The sequence below is a fragment of the Puccinia triticina genome, chromosome 15A (assembly GCF_026914185.1).
Source record: "Puccinia triticina chromosome 15A, complete sequence".
In the NCBI taxonomy this organism is placed as follows: domain Eukaryota; kingdom Fungi; phylum Basidiomycota; class Pucciniomycetes; order Pucciniales; family Pucciniaceae; genus Puccinia; species Puccinia triticina.
Window position 1 is genome coordinate 97,610 of NC_070572.1, and position 27,653 is coordinate 125,262.

Sequence of the window (27,653 nt, forward strand, 5' to 3'; positions counted from 1 at the left end):
AGGAGAGAAATGTAATATCCAGGATGTCCTCTGATTTGGTGGGATGTGATTGTGGGTGATTTTAGCTAGAAGGTGGTGAGCTGGAAAATTCAAAACTTGCCCTCAAATCTCCAGCGGTGTAGCCGCCTTGGCCTCTAGTTATCACAAAACTCAGGCAAATCCAACCAGAGAAACTGAATCTGAAATTGTACATTTCCCAAGCTCCTGGAAGCTAGAAAATTCTGGAATTAAGGTTCAAGTTGCTCCATCAAGTCTGACATACTTTGATCATTCTTCATTTCTCAACTCTCTAAATCCAAATGAAACTTTGTTCCCAAACCAGGAAAATAACTCACAAGATGTAGATGAATTTCCAACCCATCACTGCCAAGAATATGTAAATGTTGAAAATGATTTTGAAAAGGTTTCAAATTTACCAAGCTCCTGGTATTCAAAGTCAGAGGGATCTGGCGGGAAGGTTCCAGATGCTTCAGGAAGCCAGGAACACTTCCATCCATTTCTTTATCTCAACTCTTTGGATCCAAGCCAAATTTTTTCAACAAACAACAAAAATAAATCACCTTATCAAGAAGAGATTTTGAATAATCATGAAATTGAGGCCCAGGAGAATGCAAATGTGGTCACTGAATCTGAAATTTTTATTCTTCCCAATCAAAGAAACAGTTGGAAACAAAAAATCAAAACACTCAAAGCTATTCAAAGTGGTTCTTGTGATTACTGGCATCTGAATTCTGTACCTGATGGGATCATAGATCAAAACGTAATGGAAGCTCAAATGAACATATTTTGGGTTAAAATGAGAACAATTCGCAGAAGATTGCAGAAAATAACTGAAAATTGGAAATAATATAAGGTCAAGAATTTCCCAGCCTGCAAATTTCCTATACCAAAATCACAAGATTTCTTCATTGAAGTCCACTTTCTTGAAGAATGTTATGTTGGATCAAAACCCTCCCCATGGAAGTTATTTGACCACAAAAGAAATGTATCATTGACATGAGGTCTTTGAAGACATACATCCTACTTGCACTACAAATGTTGTTCTTCCTCTCCCCCATGAGACTGTCCCTCTAGCTGGAAGTACTTGGGGTTCATTGAATTTGTAATCTTCTCAGATAATACTAGTTACACAAAGAGTTGAGCACTGAATCAATTATTCTATTGAAACATCCAAAGATTCTTAGGGCATGTTTGTCCAGTGGTATATCACAAGCGTAATGATGTAGATATTTGTGACACCTGATGAAGTTTTGGTGGAATTGATCAGGTGTGACACAGGATGTCAAGCAAAATTTACATTATTACACTTGTGACATACCTCTGACAAACGCAACCTAAGAATGTTTCCAAGTATACTTCAATAGAAAATTGATTTGGTGCCCGACTCTTTTTAGCATGACTTCTTGGCTGATACGACGTGCTGGGCAATATGAACAATCTGGCTTGATATTTCTTCATCTCTACACTTTCTCCCAAATGTCTGTATGGCACTATTCAAGCGAAATCATAATCACCAAACGAAGACCTCCCCAAATCATATCTCACTGTAAAAAATGGAGCTGATTTTAAGAGTGTGCAGTCATTCTGTTGGGGAGAGAAAGAGAGTGGGAACGAGGTCCAGAGAAGTGGACTTCAGTACGAGTTGGGTAGATGACAAGAAAGAAAAAGTGTACATGTTCCAACGATCTCGACGCTGACGACAACAGCGACCATGAAGATGAAAGCAGAGAGAGAGAGCGTTGGAAAAGATACGTTGATCTACGGTTAACGGGTTGTATCTTGAATTTCAAGCGAGGGGATAGGGGGATCAGGGGGGCGCCTGGAATTCTGTGAAAGGAAGCAATTCATCAAAATATTAGATGTGTAAGGAGGAAGAGAGGGAAAGCAAGAGCAGTGACGGACGATTGGTTTTTGAGTGGCGCGGCTTCTTGGACAGCGAGCCCGGCGGGAAAGGTTTCTGTTTCTGCTTAGTCATCTTACCCTTCTTCTGCGTCTTGGGCCCCGAAGCTGGCGTGTTGAACAGGAACCGGCGTGGCTGGGGCGGGCTGTCAGGTCATCGTCCGTCCGATCGATGATGTTGATGAAAAATGGAAAAATGAATCAAACTTCAGTTCAAAGGGTCCCTTTCAATGTACGCTCTGTTTGCTTTCCAGAGGGATGTATTCATTGAGCCTGTCTTTGGGCACGAGGGAAAGCTGAAGTACGTTGGTAATGCCAATCTTTGTTTGAGGCTCAATTTAGATGGAGGCGGCCGTGGCTTGACGTAGTTCTTAGACCTCGGGGCCAAGGGAATAGCTTGCTGATGATCGACAGGACGTTGTTGTTGGTAATGGGACGGAGGCTTGATGGTGGTCGTCCTAACTGGTGGAGGAGGCTGTGGGGGCTCGAGAGCTGGGGTGGCGGGGACAGCAACAATTTCGACACTGATTGTCGAGACTTTTTTTTCCGCGATGAGGGTTGCGTTCGAGTCAGCCAATTGATCGGTCGTCGGTTCCTTCAACTATTGCAAATCAGAGCGACACTGACCCTTGTCGATCAGCTTTCCGTGAAACTGGTTATGGCATTTGAGAGCGGACTCGAGTGAGTGAAATTCGATGAGAGCCTTGGTTCACGATAGGTTTTTCAGAAGAGAAAAGGATATATAGGTTGAGTTGTGTCAGGTAGATTTGAAAGTGATTTTGGTAGGAATAATCGCTAGAATGGGGCTCATTTCAGACATACAATTCCTCTTGATGTCCCAGATTGGTCGCAATATACTTCGACCTTATGGACCTGTTGGTCCGAATGATCGAACAGTTCCTAGATAACACACAAATTCGTGTTTTCGAAGATTTCAATCAGATTCAAGTCGAGCTATGATGAAGTTGAAATGTGAGTGTGCTTACATGAAGTTGCGACTTGATGTGTCAACGAATAAGAGAAAACAGAAGAGGCCTAGTATCAGCTGATTAACGTTTGCAGACTCCGTCTACCATTTTCTTCTTATTTACCCCGGTGACATCAGAAGGGAGACCAGAGATTAGGACTCTTGATCCGGATTGGATGTTGAGACCAATCGGCCGATGCTGCTGGTGGGAGCTTGAGCTTTCCGGGACGATATCCATGATGTTCCGTTTTGTTGTTTGTTGCGTGGAGGTTTTTTTTTCATTCTGGGGAAGCCAAAAGGAGCCAAACCACTGCGAAAGAGCTCATCATGCAGATGTCACAGCCAACAGTCAGAGTGTCACAGATCTACATTCATATATGCATCGGTCTCTGCCTTGCCATTCAATATGGAAGCCCTGATTCAAGGATCAAACGACACCACGGCTCCACTTGTAAAGTGAGTCGCGCGGCGGGCAGACCCTCCCGTCAGATTTGGGTCGGGCCGTCCTGGCAGGACGTCGAGCAGCCCTTCGGGTCGGCCCGACCCTGCCCGACCACCCGTTGGCTGTTCCTCCCGACACGGAGCGCAGGCCGACCCCGTCCGACCGTGCCGACCCGCGAGGCAGCATGGTCGGCTTGTCTGATAGGTCCGGCCAACCCATCTGCCCGGCGGGTCAGCATGGTCGGCCGGCCCTCGAGGTTGTCAACAGGTCGGCTGCCCCCGGAAATGAGCCGACCTTCCCGACGAGTCACCGGACTAGTCGACCTGTTCGTCGGCCCAAGGTCAGAAACTCACTTGAAAAAGTGAGTTTCCTGAGACCACCAGTACAATCTGCCGAGCGTGCTCGCGGATCGTACATAGAAGAGAAAAAAAAAAAAGAAAAAAAATGTTGGACTTCACAACGTTTGCTCTTCATGATAAGTAGAAAATGCGGTATATGATTTTGACCAAGATGGATATCAGTATGAAGACTGTTGTTATTCCAGTGGTCGTAAGTGATTGTACTGGTGGGCGAGTAATCTCCGGATGTAAGGTGCGGCCGCCGGATCAACCCTCCCATTGACTGCTTTTTGCTGCTCGGAACTCGTCATGACCCTGGGCCCCGCGGCCAACGTCTGGGTAATCCCAGCTTGAAGCCCAACGTCCGGGTAGGATTCGTGGCCTATCCGCCGTCAGGGGCAGCCCGACCTTCCCGACATACACTCCTCCCAACGTCCGCTGTGCAAAGTTTTACTGCAGGGGCGGAGAGGGGGTGGCCAACGTCGGCCCGGACATCCGCCCGCCGTCCAACTGCACCCGTGGTGGACATGCTTGACATTCCTTTAGGACCCGAACTTAACAAAGTCCCTCGATGCTGCGGGCGTGGGACTCGCGAAGCGAGCCTCCGACAGCCCCCGGCAGGAGGGACTTATACCGTACCTCCCCATCCTGGCGCACGGGGAATGGGATTTTCACCCCTCTTTTTACTTTCCCCTTTGTACATCTCTCATACCACAACCTTTTTTTGTTTTTTTTTTTGCTCCAGGTCTGCCCAACATGCTACCGCTGAGACCTATATTTTTCTCCCTTTATGTACTGATACCAGTATGTCCTGAAAAATTAAACAAGACAAAAAAACCTCAAGCCTGTTACCGAGTCTGCAACCCAGAATTGCAGAAATTAATCACAGAACGAGAGCACGGACTCTCTGTTTAATACATAGCGTGTTTCACACGCAGCTAGCTTGAGGATGACCGGAATCAACCGGTCATCGAGGGGACTCGACCCTCTCAATGACCAGTATGTTCCGGTCATCGAGAGGATAAAGCCCTCTCGATGAACGGCACAGTACCGGTCATCGAGAGGGTTGAGTCCTTCCGATGACCGGTCGATCCCGGTCATCGGGTGTGTCAAGTCCCCTTGATGACCGGCACAGACCGGTCATCGAGAGGGTTGTATACTCTCGATGGCCGATCTGTACTGACCATTGAGAGGTTCTACATATCCATCATCGAGAGGATAAAGCCCTCTCGATGAACGGCACAGTACCGGTCATCGAGAGGGTTGAGTCCTTCCGATGACCGGTCGATCCCGGTCATCGGGTGTGTCAAGTCCCCTTGATGACCGGCACAGACCGGTCATCGAGAGGGTTGTATACTCTCGATGGCCGATCTGTACTGACCATTGAGAGGTTCTACATATCCATTCGATGACCGGTCTTTACCGGTCATCCAGGGCGTTGTATATACCCTCTCGATGACCGGTCTTTACCGGTCATCCAGAGGGCTATGCGGTCTCGATGGCGGGTCTGTGCCGGCGATCGAGGGCTCAGAGACTTGACTGTAAGTCAAAAAAAAAACTATATGTCCAAGTCATTGAGCACGGACCTCTTCTGCTACTCGGCTTCAGTAAAATCAAAGTTTTTATTTACTTTGATAATTTATTTCTCTTTGAAGGAGTTGTGTGGCGTAACTCAGATTGCATCTGATGACGCGCAAGAAGCAAGGCTTTGTGCCAAGCAAATATTTAAGGTTTTAACTTTAGAGGGCCAGGAACTGTGATGGTTTGAAAAAACCACCCAGCCAAACTCAAATTCTAGGCTCTGCGAAAGGGGGTGATAGCGCGCAAGTCCCTCCTGCCGAGGGCTATCGGAGGCTTGCTTCGCAAGACCAGACGCCCGCAGCAGCGAGGGACTTGGGTTAAGTTCGTTTAGGACCACTAACTTGTCAAGTTCATGTGGTCCTTGACGAAAACATGTCAAATTTATTTGAGCCCTTGCGCACCCTTTTCCGCCCTGGGGGTGGTTCTTTTTGGCTGTCCCACCACTGTTTTCGATTAGTTGTGAGCTGTGTACTCGCTCAAGCTTTTTTGTGGGAGGCCATCGCGGATCACCGTGTCTCCCGACTCCGAGTACAAATATCAGACATTGGGAAAACTTCATCGGTTTGGAATATACGAAGAGCGCGTCGAAAGGTTCAGAAAAGTTCCAGATCCGAAACTTCTACGGGTGTTTCAGACATGGCGGCTTAACCGGAGCCGTCGGTTAAGGTATACCGGATGCAAACTGGTCGTAAACTAACAACCGGACTTGCCGTGTTCGATCTGAGAGTGTGAACTTGGCAGGACGGGAGGCGTAACCTCCATAGACTCTGTTCGCTGGTGGCAAAAGGGTGAGATGCCAGCAAACAAGTTTTCATGCTAGATTTGGGCGACGAGAAGCCCTCCAGTCATGTTTAGAATGATATGGAATGATACAGCCTCCCACTAGCGTTGGTGACCTGTGGGACTTGTGACGGGAGAACACAGTTGTGACGCGTAAGAGATGCTGGTTTGTTTGAGAGTCGGGCGAATTGTTCCCCTCAGGCTCATGTGGGTGGACTGTACTGTGCTGAGATCCCTTGGGGATATCAAAGGCCCATTAGTGTACGCGGCTCAACGGCAAAGCACTTAAAGCCGGCACAAGAGCCGGCCCCCTTCACTCCCATATCCCCCTCTGCCATTCCATCAGATTATCGCATCATGTCACCGGCAATGTCCACCCAGCCACGCCGTTTCCATTGGCTTGTAGGGATGACTGCTGTTCTCTATACCCTCTCTGGCTCAGTTACTGTCGAAGCCGCTCCGGCATTCGCTACTTTTTCAAACAAGCTGCTCACCCGCGACCCAGTTAATACCGATCTGCATCTAGGACCGCTTCCCCAAATATCACGCGAGGGATTCCGTGCTGATGACCCCGCTGGGGCTCTTGGCAACGAAGGCCGAGGCGCTCCCACCGAGTTGAATCTGATGGACCGTTCCCGAGACGCGGCCACGGACTTGAGCCTTGCACCTCCGACACCGGAGCCGCGGCCTCCAGCGTCGGTCCCGTTGGACTTGGACCTTCGACTGGCCTTGGGTACGAACGCGCCTGAGACCCCAGCTGGTGCACCGGGAAAAACCGAAGGGACTGACAGCCACCTTCCAGACGCGGAGGAAAGCTCTTCAGCCGCACCAGGTATATAAGTTATAACTAGGTCTCACTAATAACATCGTATCGCTTCATGAGTGACCATACCAATTTCAATGTGCTTTCCATGTTTTAACCAGCCGAGATCCGTGTCACCAGAGAACAATACAGCCCGGGTGCTATGAATTTTGGTCAACAGGCGAGGCATCCCCGATTGGATCAAGGAATCAACAAACCTAGGTTGACCTTCGAGCCTCAAGACCCGGCAATAGCACTTGAGGCACAATCACGACTTCTGGCCGCTCACGATCAACCTTCAAGCCATAAGGCAGACCCCTTACTGCGATCAGGTAAATATTTCTCTCTCAGCTTCCCCACATACATACGTAGCTCCCCCTGATTCTCGCTAGCCCTGATTTTTCCAACCACCACACCTAACATTACGCCTTCTGAACAGCGATGCTCCAAAGGATTTCCCGAACGCTAAGTCAGGATCCGTCTCATAATAGGCGCCCAGTACGTGCCGTAGCCTACAATCCCGAAAGTGAGCCTTCTCAGACCAAGTTATAGCTATTCCAGAAGGTTGCAGTTCCATGGTGAATAGAGAACTCATTTTGGTGTGATTGTCTACCCATTTTGAACAACCATGCTGTTCCTCATCAAGACAACCCAACTTATTATGATCAACCCATCCATCCCGATACCCTGGTTGCTGGAAGCTCACAGATCTTCAGGTCAAACTCTTTGGTGTCCCAACCAAATGTATATGTGAACGCCCCCGGATCCAGCCAGCTTGGGAGCCCGTTTGCAAGAGAGCAGATGAGAATGTTAGGAGGGACCCCGACCCACTTGCCCGAGGGTCAGACCAGTAATTCCAAACGGGTGATCGAGAGGCTCACTGAGCTCAACTTGCCCAGTAAACGCCGGCGGAAAAGCTCTGAAGCCACTTCAAATTCTCCTGGTACCAACAATGCTGCGGGATCGAACAATATGTGGGGCAAGTTTCTATTCGGGCAGCCGAGAGATTCAGGAATGAACCCGACTCACTTATCCCAGGGCCAGCCCAGCAACTCCAAGCGGGTTCTCCAGGAGCCGACTCAGCCTAACTTAGCCAGGGAACGCGATCAGACAAGCCTTGAATCTACTTCAAATGTTCCCAGTTCCAATCGCCGTCTCGCATCTGACACTGCGGATCATCTCCGTCACAATCTTCAAAATCCTCGGTATCGTGCCGATGTTAGTTCCAGACGTTACATACGGCCCGGTGACGAGTCTTTTGCAGTTTTAAACTCAGGACCTACACCCACTGTGTCTCGTCATAGTCCCACTGGCCCCAACTTAATCAGGCAACACCAGCAGACAAGTCGTGAAACTACTTCAAATTTCCCCGTTTTCAATGGTGGTCTCACGCCCCAATTTGTGCAACATCTCGATTCCAATCCTCCCAATACTTGGCATCGTCACATTTTCAACCCGCCACATTTTCAAGCCAATCCATGGCTCAAAAATATTTTCATGCACCAATTCGCACCCAATACTCAGCCTCATACCAATCCCGGTCCTTAATTTTTTGCGACCAAACATCCCAGCAATAGCAAATGACAAATATCATCTTCTCTCATTACTGTGCTTTCCGCTAATTATCTCAGACGCCTGTTCATCCGTTAGAAAGCGAAGTGTCCCATTTCTCATTCCACCCGTATCAGTTCCCTCTAATCCAAATTTCCTGCAGCTGTTAGCTAAATCACTTTGTGAATCATTTTAACCTCATTATTCTCTACGGATAGGAAATATTTACTGATGCAAGAATCTCAAAGTTATGAAATTTGCTGGGTCATAAGCTTATGTATCAAGGTCTTTCAATTAAGCACCTAATAGATATGTTCCAGTGAGTTTTGTGGCGGCTGAGATAGGTAAGATTTCTGGCATCAAAATTTGGACCACTTCTGTTTGCCCCCCCACTTGCAGGCAAATGATTGGATGAATGGAAGACTTCCTGTAGGATCTACGCCCCCTGTACAGACTAAAATTTCACAGATCTAAACCTTACTGGCTGGTGAAAAGTGACTGAGATCAAGTTCTCACCAGCCATTAAGGTTTAACCTGGCCTGACAGATCTGCCTTTTTAGCCCACGGGAAGTCATCCAATACACCACAGGACCTTACTGAAAAAATGCGGCTTTTCTGCATTTACATGCGGTTTTACGACCGCGGATGCTGTTTCCGGGTGTACTATGTATACAGGCACATTTTTCTTTTTTTGAGGTTCCCAACAAGCTGGAGGCTTTCCTTGCAGTTTGCCGTTTCGAGCGAGCCAGTTTTGTACCACGTCAACCGAATAGCCCTAGTCGGTAGCCGGGTCCCGTGTCACCGTCCTCGGCGAGCGTATCTCGATTCGCCCGGGACACCCGGCGAGCTGATTCAAAATCCGTGCTTGCTGAGCGCACTCAAAGACTAAGGCTCGTACATACCCGCCCGCCGAACAAGGCTACCCGGGTGAAGTGTATAAAGCTGACTCGCTGGGAAATAACAGCAGGCTGTAAGGGTCAACACCTCCAGCTTGTCGAAAGCTTCAAAAAAGAAAAACACGCGTGCAAACGCGGAAAACTACGTTCCCTGCGTAGTCCCGGGGCCCCGAGAAACCGCGTGTAAACGCAGAAAACCCGCGTGCTGTAACGCCCAAAGATTTTGCGACCGTCGCGTGCTGTAGGGACCTGGAGACTCGTCAGACTCGTAGCCAATCATCTTGATGACTATCCTATCATGATCTGCATGCATAATTTTTGCGTTCCCCTAGTTTACGCAACAGCGTTGATGACCTGTGTAACTTGTGCATGGAGAGCACAGTTCTGACGCGTAAGAGATGTGAGTTGAAGCAATTCCTGTGAGTAAAATGTGAAACGGTCCAATCAGGCCCAACAGCAAGGCACTTTGTCACCACCACATGCGCGAGCCAACAGTTCTTCATCAGCTTTTATACATTTGCCCTCGCCTCGAAGCGTCTCCAGATTTTATCGCAAGTGTCACTAACAATGCCCGTCCTGCCACAGCTATTCCATTGGCTTGGAATAATTGTGGTTCTCTATACCCTTGCAAGCTCAGCTGTGGTCGAAGCCGTCCCCGGAAACGCATTCATGTTATACACAAAAAATGCCCGCAAGGCTAACCTGAATCTCGACCTGAGCCCGGAGCTTGCCCGCCCAGTCGATACCGATTTGCATCTAGCACCCGGTCCCCCAGCTTCACGCGAGGAACTCCGTGCTCATGATGACCCTGCCAAAATTCTCGATAAAGGAGGGCGAGACGCTCCCCCTGGTTACGGGAAGAATCTGATGAACCCTCTCCCAGACATTGACCCGCTTGCCTTAAGCCTTGCACCCCTAGCACCATACATGCTAGCAGGTACCGGGAAGATGCCGATGGACCTTCGAGTCGACTCGCAAATGGAAGTGAATACCGCAGCTGGTGCACTTGTGACACGAGTACGAGAACCCACAGGCGCTTATAGCAGCCAGCTTCCAGGCGTTAAGGCTGGACTCGACGTGAAGATGGACACGCTAAAGACCCCAGCTAGTGCGCCCGTGACGCTAGTGCGAAGACCCGAGGCCGCTTCCAGCCAGCTTCCAGGCGTGGAGGCAAGCTCTTCAACCGTTCCAGGTATGTAACTACGTCTCGCTGAAAGCATAACATCAAGCACCGTCCAAACTTTTTTTGCTAACACTGGCCTCTTCACTGGCAATACCAACTGCGAATGGTCCTCCATGTTGTAAGCAGCCGATACTCGTGTCCCCAGAAAACAAGACACTCCTCGTGATTCTAGCACAAAGGCGACGTCCTCTCGATTGGGACAAGCAATGCACAAACCTCAGTTGATCTCAGAGCCTCGACCTCACCGGATAATCACACTTAAGACACAATCACGACCAAATGTCGCTTGCGGTCAACCTTCAAGTGACAATGCACGCTCCTCAGTGGAACCAGGTACATATTTCCCAGGAAGCTTCCTCCCGACATAGTCCCTCCCGGGACTCGCTAGCCCTGACTTCTCCAATTACCAACGCCTTCTGAGCAGTGAAAATTGAAAAGATTAATCGAACGCGAGACGAGCTTCAGTCCCAGAAGACGCGTCAACAGCCCTCAGTGCGTACGGTAATACAATACAATGACAGTGAGCCTCCTAAGATCAAGTCATGGCTATCCAAAAACGTTGCGGTCCCATAGTGAAAAAAGAACTCATTTTCCAAATTTGTTTGACCGTCTTCCGGTTGTTCAAAACCAACTATCTTACTGTTCCTCATGGAGATCGAGAATATCATTATCATACTCTGGTTACTGGAGATTCACCGACAGAGCCACTGAAACCAGCCGCTCGGATGCCTCAACCAAGTCCAAATTTGAGCGTCCCCAGATTGAACAAGATACGTGTCAAGCTTTCACCAGAATCCTTGACGGAAGCCGCGCCCCGCCTGTTGAAGAGTCAAACCAGTAATTCCAAACGGGCTCTCGAGAGACCCACTGACCGTAACTTGCCCAGTAAGCGCCAGCAGACAAGCCCCGAAATCACTCCACAATATCCAGGTTTCGATCGTCGACGTCTTAAATTCAGTACTGCGTATCCTGAGAATACGAGGTATCCGACCAGTCTCGATTTTAGACCCATGACAGAGTATCATCCCGTTTCCAATCAGGGGTCCACTGAACGCCCGCAGGCAAGCCCTGTAATCATTTTAAATCATCCCGCTTTCGATCCTCGACGTCATGCATCCACTACTAGGTATGCTGGGCATCATACCGGTTTCGAGAGTGAAAATTTCACACTCACTAGTAAATATCATCGCGCTTTCAATCAGGGCCCCACGGAATCCCGCTTGCGCAGTAAACGCCCGCAGGCAATCCCTCAAATCGCTTTGAATCGTTTCGATTACGATTGTCGACGTCTTGCACCCAATGCTAGGTATTCTGGGCATGATACTGGTTTCGAGAGTCAAGATGTTAAACCCACTCGGAGATGTCATCCCGCTTCCAATCAGGAGCCCACTGAACTCAACTTGCGCAGTGAACGCCCGCATGTAAGCCCGGAAATGACTTTGTATCATTCCGGCTTCGATCCTCGACGCCTTGCATCCAATTCTGGGAATACTAGGCATACTAGGTATCATTCCGCTCTTGATGGTGAAGGTTTTACACCCATGGCTGAGTATCATCCCGTCTTCAATTTCGGAATTTATGAACCCAATACGAGGAATCGTCCCGGTTTCAATGGCGAAAGTCTCAGAGTCGATGCTGGGAATCAACCCGGCTCCCACCGTGGGTCTTTTGCACTCAATGGCCCTTCAAGTCCATCCTCACCTTAGTCAAGCCTGAGTACAAGATTTTAATTGCTGTTATATTTCTGCCGTGGTTTCTATAATCTAATTGGAGATATATGATCAATAATAATATCAATCTCGAGTAAAACCTTTTTGGGCTGGTTCCATTGCTACACATAGTCTGGTTATGTATGGAAAGTTTCAAATAGCAGATACATCATCCTACCTCTCCCAGCTTTAAAAATTAACAGAAATATCTTCTAATATATAAATACATACATAAATATCTATCTTCTTTCATTTGGGGTGCTCACATTGCACCGAAACACTTTCTAATACAAACAAGGTTTGTTCGCTTATGCACCATTTTAATCGAGTTTACACTGCTTCTAAAGCGGAGTTTCCCAAAGTTTTGACTGCTGATTGTAAAATCAGCAGTATGGGAAAACTCTTGACTCTTGCACTCCCCTCAATCACCCCAGAAGCCTTATTATCCATGAGAAAACAATGTAACATATTTCCCACACCCTCATTATTGCTCACCACTGCTCTGAAATACACATGATCCTACTCTAGTCATAAGGTCATGTATTGAAGTGGTTTGATAGACACAAGTGAGTTTTAATCTGGTTTGACACATCATGAACAAATTCAAGTCAAGGGCAGCATCAACACGGAGCACAAGAAACATATATAGACGGAATATGTCGAACTTCTACCAAGAGCTCAAGGTTACAATAATGGTCTTTGCTGCGGGTTTGATGAGTATCAAGTATTAATCCCAATATCTGAATAGGTTTGTCGGATAGGATGGTTCCATCGTGGCAAGTTGAAACAGTACTTGGCATGCATGTCGGGGTTGATTGGATTGTACAAAAAATTCCTGGATCAACAAACTCACGATAAAGTTAACCTTATCCTAAACCTGAGCAGTTGTAGGGGGCGGATTTGGAGTACAGCTGTATAAGTGTTAAGAGTCACCGGAGCCGTTGCGACATTGGTAACTGATGAGTCACAAGATGTTGTAAATTACAGATTTTCTGAATCACAGTCACAAAGCTGTTGGAGCGTTGATGTTGTACCGACCGATCTTCCCTCCCCAAAGTTTGTAATTCAACATGTGACTCGTACGACTGAATCCCATCACTTCACTGACACCATTGCAGGGTGAATAGAAATTTCAGCTATTTCTACAGGTTTTCGGAGGCCTCATGGGGATCTAACCCGATTTTTCCAACAGACTACAGTCTTGCTTTTTTGCCATCTTCTTATAAATAGCTAACTCCCACAGATTTTCCGGTGGCTATTGATCCAGCCTTCTGCAGACCTTATCTAGAGGTTACTATCACAAAATGTCTTCGCTGTCCCCTATCTTCTCCCCGCGATACATTTGGCTTGGGATGAGCATTGTCCTCTTGACTTTTCCTCCGTTCCGTGTCGCAACCGCTGTCCGGCCTGTTGATTTCGAATTACGTCTGGCAGTGAAACCAACCAGTCACCCAAGATCAGCCCCGGTAGTTGTTGCGCCTGATGGACGATTCCCTAGTCCGACTGCGGCTCATCAGGGGCAGAGTTCGATGGATGCTCGACTCGAGCAAGATAAGGACCTGCTTTCTCTAAGGCTAGGACCTCGAAAGAACACGGTTGCAAGCTCACACCAACCACCACCTAACAGACCTTATGATGCTAGACTTTTTAGTCAACATCCAGGCTTTGGGCCAGGCCCATCGACCGTCCCAGGTCAGATAGCATTGCCTAAAGCTTATTGTTACTTTCTCTGACATTTTCAATGAAATCACCATCATTCGCGAATGCCCCTTTTAAACTCACCAGAAGTTACTGCTCGTGCCACCGCAGCACAATACGCCCCGGTTAATCGGGGTAAGGAGGCGATGGATCCTCCCCTCGATCCGCGAAAGGATGTATTTGAGCTGAGCTTAGGCCCTTCAAAAATTCCGGTTAGTTCACATGAGACACAGACTAAACCTCCTGTGGGCTTCAAGACAGGCCCCTCAGTGGAAACAGGTGCTTCCTTAAGCTTCCTGCAAAATGGCCCGCGTGAAACTAATTTTTTTGCCTCCTCCATGAATTTTGAATGACCATACCCCCTCGAACAGTAAAATTCGCGCTGAACAACGTCCGGCGGCCTGGCCTTAACCCGGCCCCCTATCACTTTCAGCACATGCCTCCGCAATTGATGAATGGCATACATCTCCAACCGGGTCCACAGTCCCAACAGGCAAGACATGGCACCCTAGGTAAGCACCAGGTGATCTCACCCGGCCTATCAAGTTACGTTTGAGCTGGAAAGAGGAATATAAAAAACTAACTTAATTGATACTGCGGTTTCGCTCTCCCCCCTGTTTCCTCATACAGTCAATTCCCATCAAATCATTCACGGGGGACCGCGGTCAGCCGCAGTAAACCATCGGATCCAGCCCGCTGCGCCGAACCCATTCTATCGGCAAGGCCCGCCAACTGGCAATCCACATGCTGTCGATGTGCAGCAGCCTAGTCAGTTGCAACGGATTGCGCGCAGCGTGAGCCGGCTCCAGGAATGTCGCAAGAGACGAGCTCAGGTTGAGAAAGCAAACAACACAATCTTGCCTAGAAAACGCACGAAAACAAAAGCCCTAATCATCCCCAATCCTCCTGCTCCTGAACTTCAACGTCCTCTACCTGATGCCAAGTCTTCCAGTTAATTTTGAACCGACAATTCCACAATCTGTTTTTTATATGTATGGTTTGTTCTACCCGCCTTCCGCTGCACTCTCCCTCGTGAATCTCATATCCAACCCTCATGGATTTCACCCACCAATTTTTTATACTCACATATCCGGCAGAATACTGATTTACTGATGACCTAGCTCTGTGAAAGTTTCCCGCAAATAAATTACTTACTGCGTTTTGCAGAATGCTTGATTTTTTCTCAAAATTTCTGGTTTTGCTATGCACTTAAATTTGATTTAAACTTCACACCAAACCTTAAGCCAACCTTGCAATTAAACTTTTTTTAGCACATGCGGATGGAAGATCCAAACTACTTGCCACCTAACCTTCAACAAACCTTAGAAAGAAGCTTTTGGAGCACATGCAGCCTCCATGTGCTTGTCAATTGCTGCAAAGAGCAGCAGTAATGTTGTGGATCCAAGCATTCCATGTTGTGTTGACCGCTCACCGGTTTCCCCTCTTTCCTGCTTTCCCACCAGCCCTGAGTGCAATGTGTCACATTGCAAGATTCTGGGTTTGCGCAGCTCGCACTCAAAATTTAAGATTATGCGAGCAACGAAACCGGAAAATTTGAGAATTCATCCAGGCATTCAGCAAAACACAGTACCTGCCCGATATCCTCTGGTTCTAAAAGTATTTCTCCTAACGTACATAGGGCCAGTCTACCTGTCAGAAATATGGGCACAGTTTTTTTAATCTATCAACATCAGTGTTTCATTGGACCACCTTTTTGTTTGCCTGTTTGCTTGTCTTTTGGTATGCTGTCATATCCAATCCTACTGCTACCGTTCTGCATAGGGTTGGGCTGAGTGCGAAATGGTACTCAGCTTGTGTGAGTTTCTCTTTACAGCCCTTGTTACCTAGGGTTGCCTAGGTGACCCAGGAGTTGTCCCTCCAACTCCCCAAGCCCCCTGAGTGTGGGAAAGGTCCTCCTCTCATCTCTCCTGCGGTTTTGCCGCGCTTCTCCTCTCCATGATGGAGGGCATGGCACGACGGACAGATGAGCTGGGGGAGTGGCCACTGCTCCCTGCAGAGTGTGGCCTCTCCTCCACTGTGAGCACTAAGATGTGGGGGTCTGAGCCCAACCCGCTACTCCAGGTGGCCTGGAGCCTGCTCAGACCCATCACTCCAGGAAGCCTGGTCCTAGTGAGGCTAGGTGCCTTTCCTTTCCCCTCATATTGCAATGAAACCTGGATTCATTGCCCGCCCCTCTTTGCCCCAACCGTGCTGCGTACGTAACTTCATGCCTCTGTTACCTGCTCTATTAGTTCTTCCAGATCATGAGGGACCTTGACCCGTAACTGATAGCGGGTCTGACGGTTCCGCCTGATCCCCCTGGATAGCTTGTTGGCCCAATTCTTGGCCAAAGTGACGCACTTTGCAATGAGATTAATCTGGTTCTCAATCAGCGTTGCTTGGATCTTTTTCCATTTGGCGTTGACAAACCGATCCTTTGACTTCTGCTTGGTGACAACGCTCTCCGTTGTAGTGTTGTCCTTCCAGACAATGAAAGTCTTCCCTCCCCTTGCTCCAAGTTTGATTAACATCAGTAGCCCTATTCGTACCACTATGGTTTCTAGCCTTGATATTCTCTCTTCTTCTTTCTTCTCCTGGGCAAGGGCGTGTTGGCCAGACCCGGGCGGCTTTTGTCCTTGGTGGTCTCCAAGGAGGAAGCAGAGCAGCGCGAGGAGGCCCATCACCAGTGGAGACTCGCGAGACATACCGTGCCTGTGTGTGTGCTGTAGGCAATGATTTCCAAGGAGGAAGAGACGGCCAGGGCTTTGATGGGCCCATCCGAGTTGACCGGGGCCAATGGCTCCAGGCTGGGCAGGTTGACGCTTTGGAGGGTGCTGGATGCGAGGCCCAGGAGGAGAAAGAACCGGCCCTGGCTCTCAGCCTATGGGAGCCTCTTGCCCATCGGATCCAGCACCCGTTTCTCGCCAATGGCAAGCGCTAGGAGCTTGTCGGAAGCCGCGCCTGGCCACTCAGCCAAATTATCCATTGAGATTCCTGGATGTCCAGGAAGCTCATTGGATATCACTACAAACATTTATTATTTTGCCCAAAAAAGAAATAAAAGTCAACATGAAAAAAAATGAAACCAGAATTCCACTCAGGGGAACAAACTGAGCATGCTGAGCCAAAAAAATAAAATGTCCCAAACTGAGCAAAAATCATTGGACAATGTTTTGGGATGGTTTTTTTTTGACAGGCCTGGCGGGCCTGGAGTGGGCTTGAGCGGGCCTTGAGCGGGCCTTGAGCGGGCCTGAGACGGGCCTACCCCAAAAGCACATTGGTTCAGTATTAAAGGAGTTTTGCCTTGCCCTGGGAGCTTCTGGGGCTTTTGATGGGCCCAAAGTCTCAACATGGGCTTTTGGTGGTCTAGAAGTGTCAACCCGGGCCAATGAATAGCCCATGGGCCTTTGAATTCCCAGAAAGCCCACCATGAGCCCCCACATAGCTAATGGGCTCTTGGTAGCCCATAAAGATCTCCATGGGCCAACCAATACCCTCATGGGCTTTTGGTGGCCCATGAAGATCTCCATGGGCCAACAGATAGCCTCATGGGCTTTTGGTGGTCCAAAACCCTTCCCATGGGCTTTTTGTGGCCCAGAAAGGAGGCAAAAAGCCCATGGGATCCCATGATGGAAGTATCTGTGTTGGCCCACAGGGATCTTCATGGGCCACCAAGAGCCCCTTAGCTATGTGGGGGCTCATGGTGGGCTTTTTGGGAATTCAAAGGCCCATGGGCTATTCAGTGGCCCGGGTTGATACTTCTAGACCACCAAAAGCCCATGTTGAGCTTTTGGGCCCATCAAAAGACCCAGCAGCTCCCAGGGCAAGGCAAAACACCTTTAATACTGACCCAATGTGCTTGTGGGGCAGGCCCGTCTCAGGCCCTCTCAAGGCCTGCTGAAGCCCGCTCCAGGCCTGTGAAAAAAAACCATCCCAAAACATTTTCCAATTACTTTTGCTCAGTTTGTGACATTTTATTTTTTTGGCTCAGCATGCTCAGTTTGTTCCCCTGAGTGAAACTTTGGTTTTATTTTTTTCATGTTGACTTTTATGTTTTTTTGGGAAAAATAATAAATGTTTGTAGTGTATGTACATTTCAGCCCTGCCAAAACGTGTATCCATCTCTGTTTGAATTGCACACAAAAATTGGGGAGGAGGCAGTCAGGGTGTAAACGGGTTGGGTTTGGGTCAAAAAAAAGCGCCCAAACCCAACCCAACGTTTAGCGCGGGTTGGGTTGGGTTGTGGCAGATTTTAAAATATGCTGCCAAAACCCAACCCAATGTCATACTTTTTTGGGTTGGGTTGGTGTAAAGCTCAAAAGTGTTCCTGAGAACCTTTTGCTGAGTGCGGAAAGGGATGTATGAGGAAACCTCTGCCTTTCCTGGTTCACTAGACACTAAAACAAGCCCACCAATCTCAGATTGGCAGGTTTAATGTAGTGATAGTGGAGTGTTATCTAAAGATAACTGTTGTTATAAAGTGGGTGCGATGAAGTTGCTGAAATGTGTTATGAGTGAGGAGTCTGGACTTCAACCAGGTGATAGTTGGTCAAAGAGGACCCCTCAGAGGTTTGTGTTATGTAATGTGAGTGTTGTGTAGAGTTGTTATTTCGTATGTAAGTGTTTTGTAATGTATGTAGAACCAAAATATAGGGTGACTGATATATTGTGGAGTGAGCAGTTGTGTACTTTGTTGTAGGGGAAACTGAGTGCAGGTAGTCTGCTAGTAGTCTGCTGGGGGAAAGTTACAACAGGGGAGGAGAGCCTCCTTTTATAGACAATGGTGAGGGATTTTAGCTCCAGAGGAGCTCCACATGAGAGATTTTAGCTAGGTACATGAGGGTTTTTGGCTAGTACATATGTTGAATGGGTGAATGTGATTGGTCAGGACTGTACAGGTGATTATGGGTTATGACCTGCAGGCTGAATCAGGAGGTGTGATTGGTCAGGACTGGATGTTAGTGTAGTCATGCTGTAACCAGGTCACCTGCTGTTGTTATGCAACAAAAATCCACTAGCGCATGCAGCTATTGCATGCAGCTATTACATGCAGCTATTACATGCAGCTAGCACCTGCATGTGTGCCTGCATGTGTACCTGTATGTGTGTAAGTGATGATGCAGCTGTGTGTAAGTATGTATGTAGCTATCTATGTAACCGTGTGTGTAACTAAGTGTTGTAAATGTGGATTGTGTAACTGTTTGAGGTTGTAAGGGGTGTTGTGAGTGTGTAAGAGTATGTAACTTCTGAATGAGTACCATTATGAGTGTTCTGTAAAGCAAGACTAGGGGTAAATTTGTCCCAAGAAGCTAAATCTTGAGGAATATTAAGTGATTTCTAAGAGGAAAAGGGAGATTAAGAGTGAAACTAATAGAAATAAGAAAGAAAAGCAGAAAATTTTGATTTTGGCATATGGGATACCGTAAAGCATACCACATCCTCCCCCAACTTATTGTCTGTCCCCAGACAATTTCATTGTGAGGTTTACTTGTGTTTGATTTTATTTTGATGTTGAGTTCTGTTGAAATTTGTTGATGTCCGTGTTTGAGTTTGTAGGTTTTGATGAGTTGATAGATGAAGAGAAAAAAAAATATGAAAGAAAAAATATGTTGATTATTTGTATTTGTATTTGTTTTGTTTGTTTTATTTAGTGTTTTATTTTTGACTGTTTTTTTTTTTTTTTTTTTTTTTTAATAGCTTTATAGGTTGTTTTGATGACATGTATTTAATTATGTAGGATATTAGGTCTTTTTTTTTTTTTTTTTGTAATGAGTTTGTATTTTATGTGTTTTTCTAGTGAGAGTGTATTCTTTTTGGGTGGTGCGTGGTGATTGGTGCCCCGCTTGGAAAGGTATGTTTGTCGGGGCGCGCGTCAATGCACTCGGGTGTTGTCCTAGAGTCGCAGGGGGTGTAAGTGTCACAGCCGCGGCTGCGACTTGTTCGAGTGTTGTCCGAGGGCAGAGCCCCCCCGCGAGGGACTCGTTGCTTGCCCAAAAAGGTGAGTTTTTTGTATGTCCTAAACTGCGGCCGCTTCGCCTGCGCGCCGCGCCGTCCGCGCTCGTCCGTTCCGGTCTTCGTAGTTTCATCCGACCGGCCCGAGTATACATATACATATGCCCGGCCAGTTACATCCTCGCCGCTCGATATCGATTTCGCATTCGTCTTCCAATCTTCTGACAGGTTCGATCGGATCGTCCAGTGGGTAGCCAGTCGTCCGAGTAAGTTCTTTCTTTTCTTTAATCTCACTTTGCTGACCAGCTGACTTCTAATTGTTCTTTGTGATCTTTTTTAGGTCATTTCGTGATGCGTGGGCCTTCCTCCTGGTACCGTGAAGGCTTCAGCCCCCCAACCGTGCCCAGTTATTGGTCAGAACTGAAGCCTCTCGACTCCAGCTCTATTCCCTTCTCTTCCCGGTGGTGGCCTTCGAACCGTGGCCTGCTATTGGCCAGCAATGAGGCCTTGGGGTGGGTCTCTTTTCTGGAACGTTCTTCCCAGATTTTGGATACAGGTATAAGTACCCGATCCAGCCGCGAATCGCCACTTCTCCCCAGCCGTTTTCATATGTCTTGGCCCCCTCGTCCTCCAACACCGTATCCATTTGTTATCCCATCTCGTGTATCCCGCCTCCGAAGTCTTTCTGCCCACATCGTTATACCTCCTGTGGGTCGTTTCCTTAGTGTAGTCGAGACCTAATTACTAAACTTCCTTCTCTTTTCTTTTATTTCTATCTGAGTAGATTATGGAAGACCCGACTGCCATCTCCATTAGTTTTGATTCCTCCGCTCCCATCAACACCAATGCTTCGCCTATTGCCCCTCCAAGCTCTGCTCCAGGCATGGACCTTGACGAGGCCATTGCTCAGCCTGTTCCTGCCCCTGTGGGCCGCTCTATCCGTCAGCTTGAGCGCGAGATCTTCGGGAGAAGCCTTTCTCCCCCAACTTCTGAAGTTCGAGCCGCCATCCGCAGCGCGGAGGACGCCATATATCGTGCGCCTCCTCTCCGCTCTTGACGAGGTGGTCGTGCCCAAGCTCGTGCCTCTGGGCGCGTTCGTGGTTGTGGTCGTGGTCGTGGAAATGGTCGTGGTCGTGGTCGTGGTCGTGCAACTGGCAGCACTCGCGCCCGTACCGGTCCCGTAAGTTCCCTTTTGTTTCCTTCTTTTATGAACCCTTTCGTTAAAAGTTTGAAACTAATCATGCTACATAGTTTTTTAATCTCCAATCGAGCCATGATCAACCCGAATTTCACTCCTCCTCCAGCCTCTAGAGCTAGCACCCCCCGGGTTGATCCTGATCACCCGTATGTGAATCGGGTTCCCGATGAGCCCGTTGGGTCGGGGACTTCCAATGACAACAGTTGGGTCGAGCCTCAAGTTCGTACCCGAACTCGGGTACCCTCCCCGATTCCATTCGGGTTCTATGACATGGACGACTACCATCGCCTTGCCCCTCATCAAGTTGAGGCTTTACTCGACCGCCGCCCCGACTTCGGCCAATACGATCAATACCGATTCGCCCCGCAAGCTTACACTGTCTTCTATCAAGAGCTCGCCTCCGCCATGGTCGGTCACTTCACTCGATACCCGGCGGCCAATGCTTTGGAGAGAGACGGCCGTGTCCAACTCTTCCGATTCTCCTCTTGTCGTTACCGCGCTGCCATGCGTCGTGTTCCATTCTAAGTACGTGTTTCTTTTTTTTTTTCTTTGGCTTTCGTGGTCCTTAAGCTGATGACTTCGTTTGCCGTTTCGACCTCGTTCCGTCTTCAGATGCCACCTCCTTCGGTGATGGACATCTCATAGGGGTAAGAAAAGTATAAAACAGAAAAAAATTGATAGATAACAAAAAAAATCAAAAAAAATTTGGAGATACGAGTCTAAAACCTAAAAAATTATTTATGCAGCTTCTTTTGTTGGCCCTCCTGCTCTAGTGAACATTTTAAGTCCTAGTAATCTACTCCAAACCCCTCCCCCAACTTAAAAATGGTTGTCCCCAACCTATATGTGCGAGTTGAGATCCTTTGAGAGAGAGAAGCAGAGAGAGCCAAAGAGAGAACTGGGAGAATAACATAGATGAGAGAAAATAAGGGAAAAAGATTCAAGGATGAGAGAAGTGAGAGCACCTCCCCCAACTTATAAGATTGAAACTACTAAGATTTAAGATTCTGAGTAGGGTATTTTTATGTTGATTTTTGAAGTGAGTCTTTGATGTTTTTGATGAGTTTATAATGATTTTTGATTTTTTATGGTTTTTCCAGATATAGCAATAATTTGACTTGGTAAGGATTTCTAAGAGAAGAAAGTTGATAGAAAAGAAAGTGAAAGAAAGGTTTTATTAGCTGTTTCATAAGGTTAGTATTTGAGGTTGAACAGTTTAGTCTCATGCCCAGGAGATCATGCTTAATCAGAAGCATCCAAATCCTCTTCATCAGAAGAATTTAAACTTTCTTCATCTTGACTGTTGAGCTCAGGATCTTGTTCATCATTAATAACTTGATCCAAAGGCCGCCCACAAGGGTAAAATCGCTTGATGTGAGATGCCGCATAATTTCTGTGGAGCTCTGTTCCATCCAACTCTTCTAGTGAGTAAGATCCTTTAGGTAGTTGTTTCTTGATCCTAAAGGGACCATTCCAGCGGTTCGAAAATAATTTTCCCCACTGATCTTCCAAACTTTTATTGTAGATGAGAACTAGTTCGCCAGAATCCAAAGGTCGTCGTAATCGTGCCGCCATTTTCCTATCCCAATACCGGACAGAAGCTTCTCTGGCTTTCATCATCTTGGTGTGAGCTTCTTCCAGAATTTCTTCCCGTCGTTCGAGTTGCATCGCCCAAGCTTCCAAAAGTTGTTCCGTAGTTTTGATTGCTAACCAATCTATTCCTAAATAGGTGTCCATTTCCAAGTCCACTGGCAAAACCGGCAGTTGTCCAAATACAAGTCCGTAGGGAGTTCGTCCGGTGGTCCGTTTTGTTGAGATTCTGTCTGAAAATAAAACTAGTGGAAGGTACTCTCGCCATTTCCCGCCAGATTCGCCACACATTTTGACCAGAGCATCCTTGATGGGTCGATGTCCACGTTCAATCATTCCATTTGCCTCCGGGTAGTAAGGTGTTGTAGGTTTCAGCGTTGCTCCAATACTTTTCACAGCTTCAATGAAGTCTTCTTTAAATTCTGCACCGTTATCCACTATGACTGTCTTGATTGAACCATACCTGTAGACCCAGTTTTCCAAAAGAAACTTGGCTACATTACTTGCAGTGAGTTTCACCAGAGGGGCGGCCTCAACCCATCCAGATAAGCCGTCCAGTGCCACGATAAGATATTTGTATTGTCCAGCTTTGATGTGGCAGGCGTCCAGAGCCACTCGTCCAAAGATGTAGCTATCCCCAGTTGGATTTCGAATTTCTCTAGGTACCGTTGGATCCCGCTTTTGACAAGCTTCACAGCTTTGAACCCAGTTCTTGACCTTCTTCTTCAGGCTGGGCCACCAAAACCGAGTTACCAATTGCTGATAAGTTTCTTCTATTCCACGGTGTCCCAGTTCTTTGTGAACCTGCCGGAGTAATTTTTCTTGATAGGTGTCCTTGGAGATTACTATTTGTGGAGAGAGTGAGTGTTTTCTCATAAGTCGTCCATCGCTACTGAAGAATTTAGCTGAGTTCCGTCGTAATTTTGCAAAATCCACTTTGTCCATTCCATCCGGTGGTTCCAAGGTTTCCAGGTAGTGTCGAAGGTTTCTCCAATATCCTGGAGACTCCCATTCCTTGAGCTCTAGAACTGTTGATTGAGTGCAAATTCTGAAAGTGTAACATGGTTTGATCAGAGGTTCCTCCTTGTCAAAGTCATCCTGGTCCTCGTAGAATTCCTCGTCGTCGCTAGAAATAGGGCGCCTTGAAAGCCCATCCGGTAGTGTGAAAGTTTTCCCAGGTTTATGAACTATGTCGTAAGAAAATAGCTGAATAAAAGACACCCATTGAGTCATAGGTGCGTTGGGCAACGATGGGGAGTTTATCATTTGAATTAATGACTTGGCGTCCACTTGGAGTTCAAAGTGTTGGCCCCAGAGGTAGATCTGCAACTTCTTTAAAACCCTAGCTACTCCGCACAACTCCAACTTAGGCTGAGAGTATCGTGATTCCACTGGTGAAAATACTATTGATTCGTACAGTATAGGTCGATCTAATCCAGTCTTGAGTTCTTGTTGCATCAACACCGCGCCTGCCGCTATGAAGCTCGAGTCAACCGCCAGTTTAATCAACCCTGCGTCCGCCGAGTAATCAATGCTTTTGAGTACAATGTCTTTGCCGATTATTTCCTTGAGCTGCTTGAACACTTGATTGCATTTATCCGTCCAAATCCATTCGGCGTCCTTCCTGGTGAGCTGTCGTAAAGGTGCTGCCTTTTCTGACAGGTTTTCAATAAATATTTGTACGTAGGTGATTATTCCAAGAAATCCGCGAAGTTCTGTGACATTCAAAGGGGTAGGCCAGGTTAATATCTTGTTTTTCTCTTGTGTAGAAACTTGTCGTCCAATCTGCGAGACCACGTGTCCAACAATATCCAGAGCCGGGACACAACAAGAAAACTTCTTCCCAGAAACTGTGAGTCCTGCTTCTTCTACTCTAAACAATATGCGTTCGAGTGTTTGAGCGTATTCCCAGATAAATTTTTGAATCCCAGGATTTTCCTCCAGAGTTTGTCCGCCGCAGGTTGATCTTGGTCCTTTGATGCCTCCGTCGTCAATGAATACCCCCACATGTTCTGGAATCTCGTCTTGCAGAATCCACATCATCTGGGCCTGGTACACCGCCACTGAATTCGTTGCGCCTTGAGGTAATCGAGTGAGTTGAAATCGTCCCAATGGAGTGTCAAAAGTTGTGAGAGGCCTTGATTCGTCCGCTAATTCCCGTTCATCGTATCCTCCCATGATATCACCAAGTCCATAGCAAGCTCTTCCAGCGAAGGATTCAATGAATTCTTCCGTCGTAGGAGGTAAGCCAGCATCTTTAATCGTTACTTTGTTCATTTCTTGTAGATCGTGTACGATTCTGAGTTTCCCGTCGTGTTTGGCAACACAAAATACTGGACTTGAATAGCTTGAGGTTGGGGGCTCGTAAAGTCCGGTCCTAATTCGTTCGCGTACTAATTCCGTGTATTCTTCCTTAATTGCTGCCGGAATAGGTATTGGTTTCTTCTGCCATGGAGTATGTTCTACCACTGGTATGACATAGGGTAAGCCATAGGAGTGTTTCAACAGTCCACGTTCTGCCGGGCAGAATGCTAAAGCATTTTGTCGGATAGTAATAAGATGTTTAAATAATTTTATTTCCTCTGGCCAGAGCCAACCTTCAGGTCCAAAATTGATGACTTTCAGACGTTCTTCGGTTATTTTTGCTGTAGGTTGAAACTCCGGTGGATTCGGTATTAGAGGTGTTTTATAAGGATCTCGTGATAAGGTAGGTCGTCGAAGAGGTGGATTAATTGACTGTGGCATAGCTTGGTTGATAGGTCGAACTTTCTTGGCAACCGGTTTGTATTTAGTCATACACCACAAGTTATCTTCTTTCCAATTTTTACAGGGATCTTGCTGCGCTGAGGCCCCTAGTCCGGTGACTAGTAAACTATTGATTTGTAAATCTTCGTCCAAAGTCGGAGGTTGAATTGTGATCTGAGGTATGTTTTTCTCCTTTTCCGGTTTTTTTCTGAGACGCAGGCACATGTTCTTAACCCATCCCAGCTTCTTTGATATTTTAGATCAAATTTTGATGGAGTCGGTGTCGTTCGAGAAGCGTGACTGATTCGGGTGCTGAGTCATGTAAGCTGTTGTTTGCGCCGATTGTGTGGGGTTGTGTCCTAAATTTTTCAATTGATTCCATCCTCGTCTTTGTCCTACTTTAGCGATTGGTACCGTTATCCTTCGTCCGCTGTTGCCTTGAAAAGATAGAAATTCGCCTGAGCCTGGATAGTCCAACGTGCAGTTGTAGTCAAAAAGGAAAGGTCGTCCGAGAATACATTCTTGAGCTTGAGGTGAAACAAAGAGGTGTACGGGTCCAGAGAATCGCCCAATTCCAAGGGTGCAATTTTCCACTACTCCTTTGATATCACATCTTTCACTGCCGATGCCTCTCATTGGAATTTCTACTTTGACTACTTCTAGATCTAGATCAATTGCCGCCTGGCTGGGGATTACGTTCACCATTGATCCTGAATCCACCATGAATGGTACTTTTTGTCCGGATATTTTAGTGTTGATAAATCCCAAAGCACAACTGTATTAACAGTTATATTCCGAGTCTTCTTCCTCTTGGTTAAGTAACATTGAAGCTGAAACTTTAGGATCTGATTTTTTTCCGTTCTTGTATGACATTGCAGAAGTTTTGTACCCTGGAATTCGAGTTTGAAGTTTGTTGATAACTTCTTGAGCGTAAGTTGGGGAAATTGCCGTAAGTTGAGAAAATGTGGTTGGTATCTTCAAGTTTTCCAATTCCATGACTAAGGCCGCTTCCGCTGATTTTTCTCCCTTTGTGAGAGCTGCTTTCTTATTAGGGTCCAAGATCTGTCCTGGTGTCTTCCTGGTTGCCGGTACTTCTTGAATGACCTCTTCTGGTCCGTCTTCTGGGTCCACGTCCATTGCTGAGTCATCCGCTTGTGCCGGGGGTTTTCGTCGTCCACGGAGCGCTTCTGCTCTAGTTGTCGCCACATTTGCTTCAAGTTTTACTTTTTCGAAGTTTGCCGATCCCAGTCGTGGTGGTTCCCAGTCGATTTTGTGCATTGAAGAGGTACAGTTGGATTCTTGCTGATTTTCTTCACTGTTGATTGAAAACACAGCCGGGTGATTGGTTCTGAATGCTGCGTTGACTTGGGTTTTAGGTTTTGCGGAGTCCGCAGCTACCACCGTTCGAATGGGTCTGGAGGGATTCCAAGGAATTTTATCCCCATTAGGTAAGCAGAAGTCCTTTCCCTCCCGTTTTACTAAGCCTTCTCTTTCATCTTTCTGTGCTTCATAACACATGGATGTTGGATGACCTTCTCAATGGCAGTAAGCGCAAGGTTGAGCTTCGTAGAGTCGTCCACTTGGTCGTTCGTTTCCACAAGAGTATTCCGCCTTGGGTGGGTTTGTTAACTTGCCAGTTAGAGCATCAATTGCTTTTGCCAGACTGTCAACCTGCTTTTGAAGCACCTCAGGTGGGTTTTCTTCAACCATTTTCTCACGCTTCTTGCTGTCACCTTTTTTCTCGTCCAACTTCTTCTGCATTGCTCGATTGGCTTCACTGAACCCGCTTCCTACAAACGTCTCGTCTGCTGCAGCTCGGACTTCATCCTCAGCCACATCCATCAAATCTTCTAGGTGGGGCGTCTTGGGATAACCATCCTTGCCATAGGGAATCAGGTCTTGCTTGACCATTTCGTGTTTGATCGACTTCTGTAATTCTTTAGAAAAAGCCATAAAAAAGAGGTGAGTAACGTCTTGTTGGTCTCTAATGTGCTCATTAGCAACCAAATACTTTGTTATTAATAGAAATTTTGATTTGTAGTTTTTGTATTCTTTAAATCCTTTCGGTCCACCAGCCTTTGCTTGTTCATCCACAAAGTTTTGCAGATCCCGAATGGTGAATCGAATTTTTGCATGGGTGTCGCCCCATAATTCCTTCATGCTGCGCCTAAGCATGTCCCAGTCTCGTTGTTCGTAACCGTCCATCGATTCCAGTTCCTGCTTCAGGTCTTCTGGTCCCACAAAGCTGCAAATCTGTCAAACCATATCGTAGCCTTCTGCTCCGTAAACTTCCGCCGCCAGTTCAAATCGGTCCAGAAATTC

The 27,653-nt window shown here is 47.2% G+C and overlaps 4 protein-coding genes across 4 annotated transcripts; 3 read left to right on the forward strand and 1 right to left on the reverse strand.

Annotated features, from left to right (window-relative positions):
* Nucleotides 1-1,807: 1,807 nt before the first annotated feature.
* PtA15_15A12 (uncharacterized protein) lies at nucleotides 1,808-3,104 on the reverse strand (the record flags this gene model as incomplete). Its single annotated transcript, XM_053163305.1, has 7 exons — nucleotides 1,808-1,827; nucleotides 1,903-2,045; nucleotides 2,205-2,436; nucleotides 2,527-2,602; nucleotides 2,722-2,799; nucleotides 2,886-2,897; nucleotides 2,991-3,104. 7 exons carry the CDS (start codon nucleotides 3,102-3,104, stop codon nucleotides 1,808-1,810), a joined length of 675 nt encoding a protein of 224 aa, XP_053027178.1.
* A 3,260-nt stretch (nucleotides 3,105-6,364) lies between these two features.
* On the forward strand, nucleotides 6,365-8,357 carry PtA15_15A13 (uncharacterized protein; the record flags this gene model as incomplete). The annotated part of the gene is made up of 4 exons (XM_053163315.1): nucleotides 6,365-6,839; nucleotides 6,932-7,141; nucleotides 7,249-7,335; nucleotides 7,456-8,357. The coding sequence occupies 4 exons, from the start codon at nucleotides 6,365-6,367 to the stop codon at nucleotides 8,355-8,357; spliced, it is 1,674 nt and encodes a 557-aa protein (XP_053027179.1).
* Nucleotides 8,358-9,823: 1,466 nt separating this feature from the next.
* PtA15_15A14 (uncharacterized protein) lies at nucleotides 9,824-12,145 on the forward strand (the record flags this gene model as incomplete). The annotated part of the gene is made up of 4 exons (XM_053163326.1): nucleotides 9,824-10,448; nucleotides 10,566-10,772; nucleotides 10,864-10,959; nucleotides 11,094-12,145. 4 exons carry the CDS (start codon nucleotides 9,824-9,826, stop codon nucleotides 12,143-12,145), a joined length of 1,980 nt encoding a protein of 659 aa, XP_053027180.1.
* A 1,307-nt stretch (nucleotides 12,146-13,452) lies between these two features.
* PtA15_15A15 (uncharacterized protein) lies at nucleotides 13,453-14,802 on the forward strand (the record flags this gene model as incomplete). The annotated part of the gene is made up of 4 exons (XM_053163337.1): nucleotides 13,453-13,840; nucleotides 13,934-14,125; nucleotides 14,218-14,358; nucleotides 14,477-14,802. The coding sequence occupies 4 exons, from the start codon at nucleotides 13,453-13,455 to the stop codon at nucleotides 14,800-14,802; spliced, it is 1,047 nt and encodes a 348-aa protein (XP_053027181.1).
* Nucleotides 14,803-27,653: the final 12,851 nt, after the last annotated feature.